The sequence below is a fragment of the Physcomitrium patens genome, chromosome 19 (genome assembly GCF_059467195.1).
Source record: "Physcomitrium patens ecotype Gransden chromosome 19, ASM5946719v1, whole genome shotgun sequence".
In the NCBI taxonomy this organism is placed as follows: domain Eukaryota; kingdom Viridiplantae; phylum Streptophyta; class Bryopsida; order Funariales; family Funariaceae; genus Physcomitrium; species Physcomitrium patens.
In genome coordinates, this window is record NC_143428.1 from 10,033,393 (window position 1) to 10,055,661 (window position 22,269).

The following is a 22,269-nucleotide window of genomic DNA, read 5'->3' on the forward strand; positions in this document are numbered from 1 at the left end:
TCTCAATATATATATATATATATATATATATATATTTAGGACAAATTTCAGTATTAAATAACTGGGGGTTTGACGAAAGTCAAATAATTGACACCAGAAATAATGACCAAGAAATACAATGTCATGAAGAAAGCAACTTCACCACCTCAAGACAGACAATTTATAAACTAGCCAAATTGATTCAACTTGATAAACAGTTGAGAGCAACCCTGAAATAGACTATTATTGTTCTATGAACAAGGGCAATTTGTAACATGAAACATTTGTAAGAATAAGGGAATCAAAATACATATTCGTGATGTTCCAAAAAATAAACTCAACCAGTAAAGGACTCAAGTTTTTAAATGTATAACCTCAAGAAATTAAAAAAACTACTTAATACATCAATGGATCCATCTCCCAATTGGATGGACTGTTAAGCATTTGCAAGAGCAACCAACTGATCTAAAATGCACTTCAGGGTCGGCCTCGTTGCTTGAGGCGTCATGCAAGAGAAGGCTATGTCTAGAACCTCGTACATGCTTTTCGGGGGTTCTTGCTCTCTGTGCAAACCCACAAGCACCGCATCAAAGCAGTCCACTGGCCGGCATTCCTTCACAGCCACTCTAACCCAATCTGGTAAATCCACAGCTCCAGAGTTGGCAGACATGATATCTCCTGCACCTTTGCCTGTGAGCAGCTCTAACAAAATTACACCCAATGCGTATACATCAGATGCTAACGAGGGTTTAGGCTTGCGTGTGGCAACCAGCTCAGGGGATCGGTACCCCAGGACACCTGCGTTTAAGATCTGATTGGCAGTACCAGCAACAGTCATCAGGCGATGAAGACTGTAGTCAGATACCCGGGCGGTTAATTCAGGACCCTGAAGAAGGATATTGTTTGCCTTGAGGTTACCATGAGGTACTCCATGCTTGTTGTGTAGGTAAGACAACCCACTAGCAACTCCAACCGCTATTTGCAATCGCTGATCCCATGTAAGTGGAGGTTGCTTCCGCTCTGAATTTTCTGTAGCAGAATAGTTAACAATAATTAGATACGACCCTCAGATCTAATGATAGAAATGAAAGGATTGTCATTGATTATCAGCTTTCTTGTTTCACTACACCTCGGGAGAAATATCATTCCACAGATTTACAGAATGGGAACTGACCATATAAATGATGAGCTAAGCTGCCTCTGCTGATGAAATCAGACAATAGAAGCTTCTCATGTTCTCGAGGACCCCAGTAATAACCTCGCAATGACACAACGTTGGGATGCTTGACACCACTAAATCGTTTAGCCTCCCTGGTAAACTCCTTCTTGTTCCTGGCAAGTCCCTCACGCAACCATTTCACTGTGAGAATATGGCCATTGTCCAATGTAGCTTTGTATGACGTCCCGTGGTTGCTTCTTCCTAGGACCTCTGCAGGAGCTCGTGACAACTCCTCAGCGGTGAATAGGAGCGTAGCATCGAGAAAGAAAAGATCGCCAGCCAAGCGATCAGGAGATTTGACTTTCAATACCATAGGGTGCTCGGATGAGACGGAGGCATCATCATCTGAGGGTGCCCCAGCTGTTCGCCACTTCGTTCGCATTGGTGATTCGCCACTCTTCTGTAAATCAAGGGCATCACGTTTGATGTCACTCCTCGCTTTCGGCGGTGCTAATGTACCCTTCACAGAACCCCTGGAAATTGAGGATGGCACACCAGGTTGCTCAACGGCCTCTCCAGCGTCGGCCTTTGGTTTAGTGCCCTGTTCTATGGACTGCGCTATAGGTAACTTCATCGAAGGTCTCAGTGTTTTACGAAAGTATATGATCAAGCATAATGCTGCAATAAGCACTGCTCCAAGAGTAATTCCAACTATCAATCCGACCTTTACTGCAAGATTTACTCGTTTGTGACTGCTTCCCAAACTAACCTGTACTCCAGAGCCTGGATCGTGAGAAGACGGTGCATGTGGCAAGAGAAGATTTGGATTTCCAGGATAAAAAGACGATGTTGAAAAGCCGGCCAGGTTTGAAGGTACTGTGCCTGATAAGTTGTTTCCAGATACATTGAAGCTCTTTAGCTGTAGAGAAAGCCTTGAAGGTATAGAACCTGTCAGCGAGTTCTTGGAAAGGTCAAGAATCTGAAGCTGCACCAGATTAGAAAAACGCCCCGGTATTGTACCCTCCAAATGGTTTGTACTCAAGCTGAGAACAAGGAGCTTACTGTAAGAACCTAATGCGTCAGGAATAGCACCACTTAAATGATTGCTGGATAAGTCTAATACGTTAAGCGGCGAACTTGTTGAAGGTAAGGAATTAAGAATAGATCCTTCGAACTGGTTGTGTGATAGCACTAGCTCGGTGATGGAGGGCGATGCCAAAAACTGTGGAGGAATAGAACCAGAGAGTTGATTGAAGCTAAGATCGAGCACATTCAATGCGAACATCTGCACCAGCGATGCGTTGTCTATGGTACCACTGAGGTTATTGTGACTTAGATTCAATGCCCGAAGGTTGGCACTCCATTTGCTTAACGACATGCTTCCAGAGAAATGATTATCACTCAAATCGACCACACTACAAGACTGTATCTTCGAAGGCAGAGGGCCTGTCATGCTGTTCGAAGCAAGCCTCAAAACACTCATGACTTTGGTAGTCACAAGGCCCAAGCCACCTGCACAAGTCAATAACGAAGAAAATACAAGTGCTTAATCATCACACCCTGCGTCATCGAGTTGGAGGTGTTGAGAAATTCATATTAGCATTCAATTCAGCTGCTGGGTAGTGAAATTTCCCACAGAAAAAAAAAAAAAACAAAACAAAACAAAACAAAACAAAAACAAACAAACAAACAAAAAAACAAGAAGAATTGTGGATTAAGCAGCAGGACTTGGAGGGTTCAAGAGGTTATCAACCGGCAGAGTATTTAACGACTTGATCAAGCAAGTTAGAACTAGAACTGTGGAACATGTGATTGTCACTTCTTCTAACGATGCATATCGTCTATACCACATTCTTCTGCAGCTAAATTCAAAGTTTCTAGGTCAAGTCGTCCATTCTTTACAGGTATGCTATTCATGTGGTAAAGACTTGAGAAGAGTTGGTAGAAGAAACTCAGATGGTAATTGTGATTCAACAGCCTCAACGATGCGCAATAAAGAGTGCATATTGAAGAGGATCGATCGATTTACCGCTAAGCTGGTTCCGACTGAGGTCCACTTCTCGAAGTTGTGGAGTCTGCTCGTTGAACAATTCAGGTGGAATCTGACCCTCCAGCATGTTGTCTGACAACTTCAGCGTCGTAAGGGAGACCATAACCTGCACAGCAGGTATAGGTCCTCCAAACTTGTTCCTACTCAGATCAAGAGTCTTAAGTGTGGTTTTCTGGAACAGCTCCTGAGGAATACGGCCAGAAAATTCATTTCCAGAAAGGTTCATCTCAAGAAGATCACTCTCTGGAAGCGGAGATTCGATGGAACCTGAGAAACTATTGTCGCTAAGGTCCACCACCACCAACTTCGAACCAGTCTCAAACTTAATAGAACCTGAGAAAGCATTTCCAGAGAGGAAGAGACGCATAAGATTTGGTAGCTTAAGAATTGTGGAGATGTCGCCCTCCAACTCATTATGAGCTAACGACAGGTTCACCAGGTGCGGTAGGCCACCGATAGCTTGTGAAATAGCGCCTGCTAAACCACTAGTCGGAAGTAGTAGCTCAACAACTTGGCAGTCATAGCCGCTACTCTTCCGAACTACTCCATACCATTGTACTGGGCAGCCGGCGAAGTCCACATTGCTGCTATTCCATGTGCTGACTAGCTTGCCAACTTTGGTCAACCCAGCTTTGAAGTTGAGAAGCGCTTGTGTCTCTGGCGCAAGTACAGCCCACACAGCGGGGAACGTGCATAGCCAGAGCAGGACCTGCAAAATCCCCCTCGAACTAACCATGTTACTAGTTCAAGATACTGCTCCAACCTTGAACTGCGTCAGCACTTGCTCTTCCTCCTCTTCATCGACAATATAGTCTTATACGAAGTAACTTCCCAAGCTGGAAGCATGATGATCTACGATTATTGCTACTGCTCACGACAAGACTACTGAAGTATGCTCTTCTTAAGTTGCATTGTAAAGAACAGTTCTAATCTTAGCTATGGCCATCACCAGAAATTAATCTTCGTCAAGCCAAGAGCTGGTAGCTGTACATATCTCGACGCTGCCACAAGCAAGGAAACATCGGAATAACTGGTGCTGCATTTCTTGGTTTCATGCAACTTACCAGTGCGACTCCTTAGAGTTTCACAACGATAGGAGAGTTTACAGAGAACGCCATACACACAGCCCAAAAGTCGGCAATAGGCATTGCCACGCAATACACCTAAGCCAAAGCTTTCCCACCTCAGAAGAATGACAATCTACTCAATAACAACGTTGATTCTTCAAAGGAACACACCCACGAGCTCAACCAGGTTATAGACCAGATTAGAGGTCTCGGAGGACTGCTACCTTCCTCTTCAAATACGGCTTACACGCAGCCTCTCCTTGCAAACCCACCATTGTGTCACCACCACATGTCGCTTCACTCAAGACATGTGCAAACAATGTGCAACTCCTGCTGTTTCCTTCGCACTATTGTCAATATTTTCGCAAGTTTCATCAAGTGACACAACCTACAGTGAATGTTAGCATTACCGCCAACTGCTACAATGTCTCTCGAGACAAAAAATAATAGCCACTGGAAATAATGACCCAAAAAACATGAAGACAACCGCGCAGTGGTAAACCCAATTCGCTGGATGGAAGAGAATTAAAACCTCACACATCCAAATTTAGTTGACTGCAAGAGTCCTCAACATGTTCTGGAGATCTTCACCCGCAGTCCATTCCAGAACGCATTAACGACGAACATAGAGTCCGCGTGTCCGGTGTATTTATCGAGGTTTGAGTTAACGTATTGCAGTGATCAAGTTTCCCTACATAGTGAAGTCAAGTTTCTTCCATTCGTAGATCCACCACCAAGTTTCAAAGACTCAATGGTTTACAATGCCCTCTTAGAGTAAGTTATTACAAATCGCATAATTGTGGTTGATCCTGAAAGATCGAACCTGAAAGCAAATTCAATTGAAAGTCGATGCTGTTTAGATGGTGACAACCAAAATGCAATGGTTCTCGTTATCCAATCGAGACACCCACTGTTGTGCTGGACGTTTTCTTTCTAGTCATGGTAGTTCTCCCCTACACCTCGGCCAAGTAGTACTGTTGCAGGATTTCCAGCTCGGCTCTTCCTTAAGCTTCCCAAACCGGTCTGTGCGTGTGAAGTATTCCTTCCAGATATTCGCGATCTCCGTCAAAATTGTAAACACCATTTGAAACTCTTGCTTCTCTCTCAGGATTACCGAAATTCCGGAAGTCGGAGTACAAATTAATGGTACGAATCCAATGATTACTTCATTACATGAAACTGCCACAAGAAGACCTACACAAATAATTAACAGTTAATCCTGTCTTTAATTTGAACACCTCCTTGGATACCCTTCTCAAACCACGCCATGAATGCGCTTCTGAGAGGGAGGCAGAGAAGCTGTCAGAAAATAGCTTAAACGTGGGACAACCGGACTGATGGAAGAGTAGGGATGTCAGGCCATGCAGCCGTCACAATCCTTCCATCGAATTGCTAGTTTTACTGCCTCCAGGTTGATCTGGACTGTGCAAAAGTTTCTCTACTTGGATGTAAATTCACCACATTCAAGTTAGAAAGTTGAGTGAAGTAGTCCTACCCCAACAAAAATTACATTTAGGGAATCCTTTCTGCAAGACTTTGCGCTTATTAATGGATTTAATTTTTTTTTTTGAAACAAATATAGGAAATCCTTTATTGCCATAGAAGACCAAAAGTTTACAACCGACCCAGCTGTAGGCGGCCTGGGCAGGGGACTGGCTTAACAGATCCTAGAGCTTAAGACTTAATATCATACATGCAGCCATCTATGCCCTTGGGTAGCTGGAGACGTCTGCCTGCTCGGATCGAGGACCCACCGCCCGACCCCGTCGCTTGGCTATGGAGGTTCGAAAACAAATCCCGCCATTGGGCCGGACAATACCCACTGTGGGTGACCCTCTACCTTCAAAGAAAAAACTCCATGATAGCACCACCGCTTTTTGAATCGAAGTGCAAGTTTCGCACTGCTAGCTCGTTTAGATTTGCGGTATTTACAAATTGTTGACCACTCGACCCAACCATAGTTGAGGATTCCGAGCCACACCATTTGGAGTAGTTTAGTCGAGTGCAACCTAACATCATTAAAGACGAGGTCGTTCCGTTCCGTCCACAATGTCCATAGAATGATTGTTCTGAGCTGCGTCCATATGAGGGTGAATTGAACAAATTTTTAGGGGATTCTTTCTGAAAAAAGCCCTTGACGCCAGGAGAGAGGTTGCCACTGGCTCTACTCTCCACCACCGCAGATCAGCAAGTGGAAAGCGAGTGGTCGATGTGCCTTCTCCACGCGTTCATAGCTTGGTGCCAAAGTAACCAATGTAATCATGATTCTTTGCTTGCGTGTTGTTTCACCCAGTCTGTTTTCCATCTTAGACGGTACGAGGATGATAGTATGTCAAGCGATTTTTTCATGACTGGATTAGGGATAACATGCTTCTTTCAAAGTAATTCCTAGCCCAGTTTTGCAGTGTATAGCGTGAGGGGGACAGAGCCCGTCGGGGTGAGCCACTGGAATTTTTTGGGTCCCAACATAGCTGCGCAAATTTGCCATAGAACATAAACATAGGCTTTCATTTCTACCCCCTCCAAATTTGTATCACTCGAACTTGGTGGTGAAAACCTCAAATCAAGTGGCTAAAGCCTGTAGATTCTGGCTGTAGCCGTCGCAAGGGAAGGAAAATGGAGAATCTGGGCGTTTCTTGGAGAAGGGAGGAGACTCGCAAGCCAGTAGCTGCCCTTCTTAAATCTGCTAGACTACCATCAAAAGGGGGGGCGTCTTTTTGAGAGGAAGACTCCCAACCATTCACTGCTACTTGTTGGGAAAGACCCTTGTGAGAGAAGCAAGTTCCAATGGCTTATCAATTAGAGCATGGCAGCAACCCAAGCTCCGGCTTCCTCTACTTTGAGTCCAAAGCGTGAGGCAGCTTCCTGCTATGAGAGAAAAGTTGACTCTAGCATCACCTACTCATCTTAATCATGCTTTATGCAGTTGTGACGCTCTAAGCTTCGATAATCCAAGGCCAGAGGGCTAGTGACTATCATAAAGATTTGCTATAGACCTCCTTAAACCTCCTTAGAAACTTTATAAGGGACACATTGTACATCTTTAACCTAAAGCATCTATGGTGACCCAATCCATGTCCAAGCCTTGGAGTCCTTCTTTGCTTGGCAATGAAGATGTATAAAGTACTCCAAATTAAAAGCCCATCTTGTATAGGACTAAAAGAGACTAAGTTTGAATTTGAGAAGAGCATTGAGGATGGATGTATCAAGTTTGCATGCCCTAAAGATCCATTTTACTGTAAGAGAGGCTAAAGCATCAATAGATTAAGCATATTAATGCCTCTCTTGTCCCTAAGTTGACAACATTAGAACTAAGAGACCTTTGTTCAAGATCATAAAAGGTTTTTAAATGACATGTAACTTTGGACTTTGAATCTTGCTTTGACTAGCGTAGCTATAGTTCCGCCTCAAATGGTAGCAAAGAAAAAGGTAGAAGATAAAAGAATCCTATTAACTACCATTGCTCTCCCAATAGAATTACCTTAGTAATACTCCAATATTTCAACTTGCAATCAATCCACGATGTTAGAAAGTTGTCAACTACTAAGAAAGATAAATTCATATCAAAAGGAATACTTAGAAGCTTGTTTATACTTCTATCTTTTACCTATGTGATTTCTAAGTTGATTGTCTAAAGAGGCTGAGGGTACTAATAATTATATAACTTGAGTCAATTAAGCACAAGTCTAGAGCTATAATAGAAAGAATTTAGGACTTACAAAAAATTCTTTATAAGTTCTTCTTTTCTACTCAAAATCAAGGAGGTGTCATTGACAAACTATGCAATGATCTATTATTTTTCTTTAATGGAAAGAAAAATTTGTTTTACTAACCCTTCTTCTATTCTCTTCTTAATTATGTAGTTAAAAATCTTAGCCAAAATAAAGAAAAGATAAGGAGCTAACAAGCAATACTAATGCACTTTTCTTGTAATAACAAAAGAAAAAGACTAGAAACCATTTATTTTTACTCTTGCAGATGCATCAATGAATAGTAGTCTTACCATGGTTATAAATTCTTGGAGGAAGCTAAATTTTTCTATTGCTTAAAAGAAGAAAGATTAATCTATCATATCATAAGCTTTCAAGAAATCCAACTTAAAAAAAATTAGAAGCAACTTTGAGTGAGCCATCCATTCTATTGTCTCATGTGTAAGTTAGATATTATCTAGGATAAATCTCATGGATAAAAAGATTGATTGATCAAAGAAAATAATCTCTATGAAGATTGGCTAGAAACATATTTGAAGTACCTTAGTGAAGAGCTTATAGGCCATATTAACAAGGATAATAGGACACCAATTGGTCAAGTGAATTTGTATGCTACTTTTAAATAATAAATATATGAAACCACATATAACTCATGAAAAGTGTTGATCTTTAATTCCTTTCTAGATCATCTCTAAGTAGTTTGCTTTGATAAGATCTCAATTTTTTTATAAAATTTAATAATGATCTTGTTGTTGTATGGCGTGATTTTTTATTTGGAAAAACATTAGGTACTTGGTTGTAGAGAGTTTAGCTTTTATTTATTGGTCAAGATCCAACGAGTGATTTATTCCTATTATATAAGGTAAATAAATGTAATAATAAAAAATTATACTAATAATAAAAAACTTTTATATTGAAGAAGATTTATACATAAGGCTTTTTAAAGCATCTAAAAATATCCTAACATCCTTTGCTATACCAAATCATAATTAATTATTTGCTAATAAGTTTGATTTTTCATAAGCTCAAAGAAAATCTATGATCCTCTTATATAAATCCATCTTTATATCAAAAATTCTTCATAGCTCTATATCTTTATTTTTAACATATATATATATATATATATATATATATATAATCTCGGCTTCCAAAAATCCCTTTACTTTGTATAAAATGTCCAAATTGTAGCAACCCTTTTCAAAATATTTTTCTCTCACAAAGGATTTTTCTATCTGAATTTTAGAAATTTATATCTCTTGATCTAAGCATTTAGATTTTCTCAAATTTTTAGATAATACAGACTTTACCTTTAGGCTTTATTACATAAAAAAAAATTAAAAAAAATAAAAATAAAAATAAAAAACCATAAATCTACTGCAAATTGTTTGGCATCTTAGAAATCTTAGCAAGTACTTAAAATCCTAATTTATAAGCACATGAGTATTATTTTCTCTATATCTCAAAAATCCAAAACTTAAATGCCACAAAATTTATATATTAAATTTAATAACATGATAATACATATTGTTAGAAATTTTGAGCTAAAATCTTATCAAATTACTCAAGATAGAGCTCAAAATACAACCATTAGTAAATCAAGTTACTTACTACCCTTAGATTGCAAGTGTTGACTTCAACTTCCTATAATTCCTTCAATCCAACTTAGAATTTATTAAGCTTAGAATTCATCAAGCAATATGTGAAAAGTATAATAAAAAAAGTATTCTCTTTAACTCCAATCATCGACCCTTCATTGCTTCCCATATATATGCGTTATGTCCAAAAGAGTGATAATAGATACAAATCCATTACCTTAACTTTGAATGCCTATATCTCTTTCATAAAAACTCCAAATTATACAAAATTTGCATCAAAACCACAACCAAAAATCTAAAAATTTTGATCTAAGTCTTCTAAGTTCAAATGGCATCCAAAAAATAATTATAATTCTTAATAAGGCCTCAAATAGCCTCCTTAAAGTCCATTGGGCATGAATTTTGGCCAATAACAATGGAGATTTTCATCATCCATCTCCATTTATCTATATGGTTGGCCTAATTATTCTTTTTTATACAAAAATCCTTCTCTAATCTTTTTTCTAATAAATTTTGCATAGTATGTATTCTAAACACTAAATAAAAGAAATAAAATAAGATTTCAAGAATCTCCAATATCTAATAAAAATGGGTGTAAATATATAAAAATATTATCAACATAAAATTAATCTTAATAATAGCCCTTTGAAATTGATTACTTCAAAATAGTAATCTAATTACATTTTGTAACCAATTAAAATTTGATTACATGGCTTTCATTATATTGTATAGTAAATTATATATTAAATATATATGTGCATTATTTTTTACATAGTTGTTGAACCACAACATGACACCATTAAGGCTTGGTACCTTGTCAAGGGCCATCTCTTGAATAGTACTATCAAGCTCTTCCATTGTGATAGGTATGCAAAAGGCAACAATCATATTAGAAAACAACCTTGTACTCTTGTAGTCAAAGTTGGAGGCCAAGGCTTGAATATCTTATACCATTGGAACCACTACCAAATAGAAATTGGTGTAGAACTTAGTGCATAGTACTTCTAAACCACTCTAGTTTATAAGCAATTTTTTTCTATCACTGGCTGAAGTTATAATGATCAAGGCTTCAATCTTTTCTTTATTGCCACAAAAGAATTCTTTCAAATTCACATTATCTACAAATTTCTACCTAACTTTGTTTTGATCTTATACTTTTTGAATTTTTGACTTACAAATTGTTGAAATTTTTCTACTGTTATTTCAAGCCACCCTTGTATTATGACATTCAATGGATCAAACTAGAGAACTTTTATAGCTTGAGTTATATGTATATATAAACAAATTTCTTTGCGATAAAATTTTTGTGCATTCTATACATAATAGCTACAATAGAATTTGATGGCTCTTCTCAACTTCCAAATGAAATTGTCATTAGAATGCACTAACTAGATTTGACATACTTTGGCCCTCATAGAATTTGATGGCTCTTCTCAACTTCCAAATGAAATTTTCATTAGAATGCACTAACTAGATTTGACATACTTTGGCCCTCATAACCTTGTCATTCAAAAATTTCAAATTCATTTTAAATAAAAATGATCAGAGATTTAGTGGAGCTAGTTGGATGGTGCAACACACTAAGAAGTGATTAGCATGTATATACTTATTGCAAATGACATATTTTTTAATTGGACTATCACTTATACCATTGAATATAAATAAATAGAAGTGATCTAATATTGCCATTATTTGAATTCTATTCTGTTGATAATTATCTCACAAAAAGTTGATTCAATTAAAAGATAAAAATATAACTTTGACTTGAAGGGCATCAAGAAGTGCAAATAAATTAGGCTTCTTTCCTTCTAATATTAATTTCTATGAAGAAAAAACTTGTCACAAGGCAAAGTGATGAAGTTCCAATTGTTGCACAAAACCTAGCTGCATTTTCAAACCAAAGAAGCTTCTAATTCCTTCGAAAGGATACAATGAATAGTCAAAAAAAATTGATATATAAAGATTGAATATAGATAATTTACCACTAGATATAGCTCTTAAATACATTTATATTGCATCATTATACTAGAAATGCCTTAAATCAACTCTCACGTATTAAAGGGAGGATAGATGCATCTATTTACCATGCCTTTCAATGCAAAGATGGACTCATTTAGCTAAGGTAGGAGCATCCATGACTATATGCACATGGAAGAAAGAGAGAAAGGGATTTTTATTTGACTCTAAGGAAGATTCTAGTACAATAATTAAAAATATCAGAGGACTTTTGAGAGGAAGTATAAGTGTTTCTATAATCACATATTCTTCCATTATTAGGAAACAGGTCTTTATTTGCCGAAATCAACCAAGCTTGATATTTGAAGTAGTACTTGAAATAAGACTTTCTTGGCTACCTTCATTTTAAAGGTGTTCATTGGATTTGTGGCATGTAGGTGAGAATACCTATTCTTCTTCTTCATCTTCATTTCTTTCCTTCCCTTCTTTTTTCTCCTTTTTATTACTTATATGGAAGGAATCACGTTACTTTTGTCTCTTAGTAGTTTAGGAGGTAGCAATATGAGTGGTGTGAGTGGCATTATTCACAATAACCTTAGATTGAATTAAATTCCAACTTCAAAAAAGAGATGTGATACAAGTGGCTTGTAGCCTAAGATAGTTGCTTTAATTATTACATACTTCTTGTCTTTCTAGTTGTTGGCCAAATGAATCAAAGAAAAAAGGTCTTCCATGCAAAGATTTTTTATAGTGTCCTATTTCATAAAGCCTTGCTTGAAAATGTACCAATCACTTGGTTGTGGAAGGTAGAAGGAGTATTATAACAATAAGATTATAATTCTAATAGAATCTTAAATAACTCCAATTAAATCTTAATAATGCTAATTAAGCTTTAATAAATCCAAGGGAATCTCAAAGAAATTAAAAAAGAAGCATGAAAAAATCTTAAAGAAATTCAAAAAAAAGTATTAAAATAAAATCTAAAATATGACTTAAATAAATTCTAAAAAAATCTTATATTAATCCTAGTTAAAATTACAATAGTTCTTACTTAAATCCTAAGTAAAATCCTAACTAAATCCTAAATAAATTTCAAATCCTAACTAATTCATAAATCCTAAATCAAAATTTAATCAAATTAACCTAACCTTGGGATAATTTAGAACTTTTATATCTATCAATTATATTATCAATCTTGTATAAGATTTTACTCATCTTATAAAAACTAAGTTGGTAACAAGCACACAAAAATTGAAGATGATCAAACTTACCAAATAGAAGATCAATCCTAAATTTTGCTCGAGTATTGGCAAGCATCATCTTCTAATTTAAATGTTAAACTTCTAGTACTAATGTTTCCTTCTTAAATTATTGAATTGCCTTAAAATATATACTTAAATTATGGAAAATAAATTCTAATCTTTATAAATAAAAAAAAAAAAAAAAAAAAAAAAAAAATCACTTCAATTCAATCAACAAATTGCTAAAGATCTTAAAAATACTCACTGACCCTCAAATTCTAATTTCTAAGACCTCAATCCACAAAAACCTTTACATACTTTGATCTAATTATTTTATTTTCCTCAAAATCTTCATATATACTAAAAACTAGAACACCAACACATTGCTCAAAATTCACCAATACATACACCACAAAACTCAAGAAACTATTAATTTTGTAAACATAATTTTATTTTTCAAAATCTAATCCAACCAAAAACATCACTAACTTTGAAAAACTTCCAAAAACTAAATATTATTTTGATTGATATAAAACCAATACTCAAAAATCTCTTTGCTAGTTTACTCTTAAATCTCATTCTTTGATCTTCCAAAGAACCTTGGAGTCACTATATGTATGGAGTTTTGTACCTCAGGATTTGATTTCAACCCACATTGATAATTGGTCTTCTCTGGATATCAATATTTAATAATTTGAGGTAATTTTTACTTGAATCTATTAGTAACTTCATTCTAAACATATCTATATTAATTACTTATGTCACTTACTTTGATTTGAGGCATTTATGCCCCTACAAAGCAAATAGAAGTCATTTTTTAAAAAAGTAGCATTAAGACTAAATTTTTTATTATCTTCCTATCATTTATCTTTATTTTTCTACTACGTCTTTTTACTAGGCTTTTCTATAAAAAATTCCATATTTTTATTTTTGACCATATAGTTGAATTACTATACAATATTGGCAATAATTATTTTTTCATCTATTCAACTTTTATTCCGACATAAGTTTAGATATACTATTTGAATAATAATTACTAAACTACTCCATGGCTTGGCTTAATATGCTCAAGTTACTTTTGAGATAAATAAATAAATAATTAAATTAATCCACAAAGATTATTGTATTATAGCCTAATACCATGAAAAGAAAAGGAGGGAGATTACTAGATGTGATGTTGGATATAGATGATAAGAGCATAGAAGCTATATTAGCATGTCAAACTTTCTTAGGATTTTTAGACTTTTCACCTTCTATTTCTTTAGAAGGACCTTTTGTCAATTAAGTTCACTTGCATTCTTTGATTAGATGAGTGGTATTAAGGCATAATATACATTGGATAGAAAAATTTTAATAATCTATCAAGATTTATAAGACAACCTCTATTGACTCATTTATAACTAACAACATTGTTTTCTAATCTATATTAACTTTTATGATAGTTCAAAAATATTATTCTATAATGAAGATATTGTGGCTATCATTCCTAAGTACCATCCCCAATCTATTGGCTATGTATGATATTACTTTCATAAACTCTTTGAGAATCCCTTAAAACATGATCCACGTTAAAATTCTAAGGCCTCTAAGACAATCAGAGTCAAATTTAGGAGTTTAGTTTATAAGATACAAGTACCTTGCTTCAATTGGTGTGGAATTAGTATCAGAAGTCTTTAGATGGTTGTAGTTTGTAAATTGAGGATTTGAAAGAAATTCTTATTAAGATCCAAATCTAAAACTACCAAGGCCTTAGTTTACAATATAATTAATTCAATTCATTTAGTTAAAACATAAAAATTTTGCTTATTTCTAACAATATAAGTAATAATTGCATCATTTTGTAGATGAACTATTTTTTATTTTATAAACTCTTGTTTAACTTGGATTTATGATATAATAATATATAAAAAAAAACCTTGTACTGATGCAAGTGTACCCTTCTAAAAGAGTCTTAGTAGCCATTAGAATGGTAGGGTGGACCTTTGCATACTTCTTTATGTTTATGATAGCAACCACCAGTTCCAATTCTATTACTCTTACATTATAGCAATTTTTGGTAAAATTGCATAAGTCTTTCAATTTTTTTGACTCTATTAGAGCATGGACCATCTTTGCCTTGATAGAAATTGCATAGGAAAGTGATCTAGCTATTATGAAATGGTAAACTATACTTACATACATTAATCTTAATCCTAAAAATTACTTAATTTTAAATTTTATTTAATTTTAAACCATTGTCTCACTTTAATTTATATCACAGTCTTTATTATAAAAAGACTTGTTATAAAAATGCATCATAGATACATAAATAAAGAAGAATTGAAAAAAAATCATACTTAGATGCAATAGACTTATAGTCTATTGCGAAGATTAGTAACTCAAACAAATTGAGATCTTTGTAGCTTTATTGCATCTTCCTTAACCAACTCAACCTAATATAAGGTTTTTGATGAAGACCACTCTTTGTAAAGTAACAATAGATTTTTTTTATAATAAAATGATTAATATAATTTTATTTAACTATATAATAATTTTATGTTTTGTAAGAAATTATTTTTTAAATATATAATCATTTAAATAGCTTTATTATTTATATCTAAATGTACATGGGATATTGGCACTTATTAAAAATATTAAAAATTATTATTTATATTTATAATTTGATGAAAAAAATTATTAAAGAAAAAAATATTTATATTTTTTTATAGCACATAATAATTTTTCTCTATACTTTATAAAGTTGGGACCTTAATTTTGAATCTAAGGTTATATCAAATTTGAAAAGATATAAATATTAAAGATATTAATCTATACAACACTTAAAAAGATAATATTTTTATATATCACTATAAAAAAAATACGACTAAGAAGAAACAAATATAAGATAGAAAAGAACAAAAATGGCCACTATTAAATATAAATGGACTATAAAGTCTTAAACCAAGACTAAAAAAATATAATAAAAAATCTTGACAAGACAAGAGATGGTATTAGTCTTACCTTTATATATATATATATATATATATATATATATATATATATATATATATATATACTAGCAATCAAAAATGTCTTATTGTCACAAACTATCAAGAATATGAATCTTGAAGAAAGAAAATCCTCAATACACTCTTGTATCACTAAAAAAAACTAGAAAGTCATTTAAAAGGTGAAATAATATTAAACTAAAATGGTTATTGTAAAAAACAAGAAGACTAGAAAGACTTGAAACAAGACTAAGGACTAAAAAGGCGTTGACAATAGTGATGAAGACTTCACTATTGCCTCCATATATACTTTGTAATTAGAAGCTATGTGGCAATATTCTATAGGACCTCCAACATGTATTGATTTTGCTAGTCACATGTCTTAGCTTGTAAGACAAGTTCTCTATGTATGCACCACATAATAAAATTGGTCCACAAGCTATTACACAGAGTTAACTTGTTCCACAAGCTACAAATACATGGTTAACTAATTAGCTAAGTTTCTAATCTACAAACACATCTAAAGTCAAAATTGCATCTATCAAGCTTTTAGGAAGCTTCTCTAGAAGACTTTATAAAATTAATCTATATTTATCTATTTTTACCTAATAATATAAGTAATTATTGAGGTAAATATATATGTTCGTGACATTACTCCTACTTCTAGAAATGAATTCCAAAAGAAGATGTCATCATCTTTTATAGATGTTGCAATTCTTTTTCTTGGTTTTGATAGATGTTGTTGATAAAAGGCTTCAATTCTCTTTGCTTCATTTGCAAGATTCTTTGTTGGCTCTCACGTGTGTTCAATAATATCATATCCACACCAATGAATAAGATATTCTAACCTATTTTAGTGCCACCTTAAATCTAAGACTTCTTCTATCTTGAACACTTTATTATTATCCACTTCTATAAGAGGAAGTGGCATTTGTCTCCTTTTTAAGATATTCACTATCTTATATGGTTGAAGAAGGGATACGTGAAATATAGGATGATTCTTAATAGACTCTAGTAGATATAATCAATAAGCAACATGATTGACTTATTTATAAATAGGAAAAGGTTGTAGCTTACAATAGTCTAACTTATCACAAAAACAAGTAGTCTTCATATTGCGATGAAATAACCATATCTTGTCACTCACATTGATTGTGGTTGCTCCTTAGGAAAGGCATCTACATTGGTCTTTTGTCGTTCTTGAGTTTTTTTTAATTGTATCTTTATTTTTGCATATAGCTTTGATAAACGATTTATTAAATCTTTTGCTCTAGAATTATCAACTTTTGAAAAGTTAAAAATATCAAGTTGTAGATGATAACCAAAATTGGCAAAGAAAGGTATTTATTAAATAGAAGAATGTACCAAATTATTGTATACAAACTTTGCCAATGGCAAAAAAGTTGTCTAATCATCTTGATGATAATTAATAATATACCTCAAACACTGCTCCAGAACTTCTTTCATTCATTTCATTTGTCCATCAATTTGAGGATAAAAAACCAAAGAGAGCTTTATATCCACCTTTAGAATCTTTAATAGGATTTTCTAAAATATTGATACAAATTGAGATCTCCTATCTAATGTAATATCCTTTGACAATCCAAGATAGCGATAGATATTGTCAATGAAAAGCTTAATTATTTCTTCTCCTGAAATAAATTTTATACATAGTACAAAATATGCCATTTTGGTGGAGCGATCTACAATTACAAATATAGAATCATATGAACTTGAATTTGAAAGATTTGTAATAAAGTCCATAGAAATGAAAGACCATGGTTGTTTAGATATAGGCAATGATTAGAGAAGTCTTTAGGATTGATGACGAGGAATTTTTGATCTTGAACAAATGTCACATGACTAAATAAAGTCTTTTATTGCTTTCTTTTAGATATAAGATCTAAAATCTTATTGTATCCCAAATATCTTGTAGTTGGAAAGTCATGACATGCTTGAAGAATACGTAAATGTGCTTCTCCTACTGAAATATAAAGGCATCTTTCAAAACAGAGTAGGTTTCTTTTAAACTTGAACTTTGAAACATCATGAGACTTAAAAGAAAGATTCTTAATATCATGAACAAGAGGATCAGAGGACATACTTGATTGAATTTGTTTGACAAAGTTTGAATCAATAGACAATGTTGATTGCATTGTTCGAAGATGAAAATGCTCTAGCTTCAAGACAATTGTTCTTTGTTGATTAAAAGTTACATCACCTTCTTTTGATACAAGATAAGAGCGTCTAAAAAGACCATCTGATAAATCTTGTTGTTTTATAGGTTGATATGTAATCTTGAAATCAAATCTTGATAATGTCATGCTCCAACGGACTTGACAACGATTTAAAATTTGTGCTGACATGAAATATTTGAGGTTCTTGAAATCTGTATATATTGTGGCTAGATTAGAAGTGCCTTACAGATAATGATGCTATTCTTGAAACAAATCTATAATTACAAGAAGTTTTTTGTTGTGGATCTCATAGTTAATCTTGACTGCTAAAAATTTCTTAGAATAGAAAGCTATTAGATGGAATTTATCATATGTTTCCATTTGCGACAATACTACACCAAAAGCAAAATTAGATATATTTGTTTCAATAAAAAATGCCTTAAAAAAGTCAACACAATACAAAGTTGGTACAGAAGTAAATTCCTTCTTCAAAGCATCAAACAATGCTTGAACTTCTTTATTCTATTTTATTTAATCTTTACAAGTTAAATATCTAAATAAAGCTATAACTTAAAAAAAGTTTTTGTTAAAGATTTGATAATAATTAGCATAACTCAAAAATCATTGTACATCTTTTAGTATTCTTGGGATCTTCCAATCTATGATAGTTTGGACATTCATTGGATCTATCATAAGGCCTTCATTGGAAATGATGTATTTCAAAAAATCAACTTAAGTAGTATAGAATACACAATTTTTCATCTTTGTGTATAATCCTACATCTCTTAGTTTTTGTAACACACAACGAACATGAACTTCATGTTCTCCTATATTCTTAGAATTAATTAAAATCTTGTTCAAATAACAAAAGATAAAATCATCAAGAATCTCACAAAAGACATCATTCATTAAATGTTGAAAAGCAGCTAGTGCATTCATGAGTCCAAAAGACATGGCATTATATTCAAAATATCCATACATAGTTTAAAAAGTAGTCTATCAATCATCTCCTTCTTTGATGCAAATTAGGTTATATACTCTTCACAGAACTATTTTTATATAAATCTTTTCTTAATTTAGTTGATTAAAAAGACTTAAAATTAAAAATAGAAGATATCTATTATTGATGGTGATCTTGTTAAGTCCTCAATAATCCACACATATTTGTAGAGATTTTTATTTTTATTTTACAAATAAGATAGGAGCACCAACTAGAGATTTAGAATGGTTTATAAAGTTCTTAACTAAGATTTTATCAACATACTCTTTGAGTGTAGGTAATGCATTTTGTAATAGGCTATAGATTGGTCTAAATAGTGGTTGAGTTCCTTCTTTAAGATCGATGGAACAATCATAAGGACAATGCTCCAAAAGAATATCTACATTCTTATTTTCAAAGACGTCTTAAAACTCTTAATATTAATTAAGAATACTATTTGATATCTTCTAACCATTAGTAATGGGCGTGGCATATATAACAAAAGATGGTCCTTCATTTGCGGCATGCATAAAAGCTCTAACACCTATCAATAAGGATTTAGATATATTAGACTTATAGATTTCTACTTGCTTAGCAGGACCTTGAGCTAAACTATGGGAGAAATCAAGATTGTAAGAAATCCACTTTATTTAAGAGTTATATTATTTTAACCACAATACTCCTAAAATAATTGAGTTAGAAGGATATTTAATCACATTAAATATTATTAAATTATTATGTCTATTTGTTGTTACTTCTATAAGAATAGTTTTATATATTAGATTTCCAAAAAATAATGAACGTCCATCTATTACTTCTACATGCATACATTTGATTTTCTTAATTAAGAATATATCTTATTTTTTGACAAAGTCCTCATCTATAAAATAAGCTAAGGCTCTTAAATCCAAAAAAGCTAAGACTTTATGATTTTTTGGTCTTAAACAAACTTCTATTGTAAAACAAGGTGTAGGATTGGAGTAAAGAATAAGACCTACACTAGATGTTGCACATGACTCCAACTGCATGGTCCTTATTATAGCTCAAGCAACTTAATTTCTATCACATTATCTTCTTTGGAAATCATGCTTCTCATTTTGTTATTGTGTTGTTTTTTAGAGGATGTTGATCAGTATGTTTAGCTTCTCCACAATATAAGCATAAGTCCTCTTGATGTCATTAACTCTTTTTCTACTCTATGAGAGTTTTTAAATATATTATATCAATTTATATTGATTTTGGCTTAAATAAATAATTTTTTGAAAACTTAGGAATTGCTGTCATTATTTGATTTGTTCTTCTCCATCCATATCTTTGTTCTTGACATCTTTTAAATAATCAATTATCACATGCAATGGCTTGAGCAATAAATTGTTTTAAAGATTTTATCTTTGCCATTGTCAGTAACAAATCTTTGATATTATCCTTCAATCCATATCTAAATTGATTGATAAGGGCTTTATCATTTCACTCCACGTTGTTAGCAAGATTTTGGAATTCAGTAGCATATATGGTGGCTGATCGTGATCCTTGTTGTAAAGATAAGAGCTTGGACTCTGCTACTCTTTTTCAATTATTTTCTTCGAATGTGGCCATAAATACTTCTAGGAATGAATTCAAATCATAAAGAAGTCATGAATCTTTTTCCATTAAAGGTACAAATCAAAAGAACTTACTTCTTCATAGAAGTATGCCTATGAATCTGACTTGAGTAAATCCATCGAGATCTTGGAAAAGATACAACCTTAGATAGAGCTCAACTTGTTATAAAAATCCTCAAAATTTTGATCTTATTCCATCAAACTTCTCAAGTATACTAATTCTTGTCTCTGTTATATTTGTAGAAGTAAAACTCCTTAGATTTAGTTGTAAGGTCAATCTACTTGCTTCCTTCAATTGTACAACTTCTTGTCATAGACTTTAAACTTCTTCCATAGGCATAGGCATAGTACCTTCATGATTCAAGTTGGAAATATGTCAGATTTTCACTCTTAGACTATTGACAAGCTCATGAAGATCTATAATAGTTGCAAATCTATTCTTGCTTCTGCTAAGAGTAGTATCCATAATGTTTCTTTCCATAGACAACTCACATAAATTCAAAAGGTTAAATTAGACAAAGGTAGTCTGCAACCTCTAATAAAAATTTCTACAAAGAGAGATAATCTACTATCTTTAAGGAAAAGATCTGTATTAAAAAATAAGATTTTTTATTTAAAGGTGGATAGTCTGTAACCTTCAAAATACAATAATAGAAGTAGGATAATTCATTCACTTTTAAAACAAGAAAAAAACAGTATGTTAGCATTCTTGTTAAATTGTCAAGGACATAAATCTCAAAGAAAAAAAATCCTCAATATATTTTTTTATCATTGAAGAGAACTAGACAGTCAGTAAAAAGATGATATAATATTAAACTAAAATGGCTATTGTTAAAACAACAAGACTAGAAAGTCTAGAAATAATACTAAGTATTAGAAAGGCGTTGACAAAATTGAAGAAAGATTGACTCTTCCTTCCATATATACTCTCTAATTAAGAGCTACATGGCAATATTCTATAGGACCTCTAACATGTGTTGACTTTGCTAGTGACATGTCTTAACTTGCAAGGCAAGTTATCTATGTATGCGCTACATAGCTAACTTGTTCTGTAAGCTACCAACACGTGATTAACTTGTTGGCCAAGTTTCTAACCTACAAACACATTTAAAGTCAAAACCGTGTCTATGAAGCTTTTAGAAAGCTAATCTAGAAGACTTTATAAAATTAATCTATATTTATCTACTTCTACTTAATCATATAAGTAAATATTGGAATAAATATATATGTTTGTAATACAAATATATTAATTTAATAAAATATAACTTATTAGCCACTTGACCACTTTTTTTACAACTTAAAAAATATAAAGTTTCACATGTTGATCACTTGTTTTATAAGTTTATAAGAATATTAATTATAATTTTATTATATAAAATCCGAATTTCTAATACAAACTATAATTTTGAATAATTCTTTTAAAGTAATTTTAAAACCAAATAAAATAAATCTTTGACTTTTAAAACAAGCTCAAAATTAGTTTCCAATCCTACATGCCAATCTTTAAATATCCTTGTACTTGGCATTAAGCAACTATTTTAGTAGGTGCAGAAATGATTTTGACTATGATTTATAAATAATTATCTCTCCAATATCAATCCAACCAATCTTAAAATTCTTTTAGCATGATCCTATACTTAGTTATGTCTTAGAGTCAATCATATAAACTATTTACCTAATCCACCTCATTTCAATTATTTTATGGCCTTTTATTAAAATCAAAGTATTTTTATAATAAAACAATGCCTAAAAAGAAAATTTATTAATA

General features: G+C 32.9%; 1 protein-coding gene across 2 annotated transcripts; it reads right to left on the reverse strand.

The window, feature by feature from the left end:
* Positions 1–246: 246 nt before the first annotated feature.
* On the reverse strand, positions 247–5,026 carry LOC112295751 (LRR receptor-like serine/threonine-protein kinase GHR1). Of its 2 annotated transcripts, none has more exons than XM_024547667.3 (4): positions 4,480–5,026; positions 3,168–3,897; positions 1,154–2,650; positions 247–1,008 (listed from the first exon to the last, which is right to left on the reverse strand). In XM_024547667.3, exons 1-4 carry the CDS (start codon positions 4,528–4,530, stop codon positions 416–418), a joined length of 2,871 nt encoding a protein of 956 aa, XP_024403435.1. In that variant the 5' UTR covers positions 4,531–5,026; the 3' UTR covers positions 247–415. The 2 variants fall into 2 exon arrangements, with proteins under 2 accessions (XP_024403435.1, XP_090100888.1); XM_090244762.1 differs by having other exon boundaries at positions 4,253–5,023.
* Positions 5,027–22,269: the final 17,243 nt, after the last annotated feature.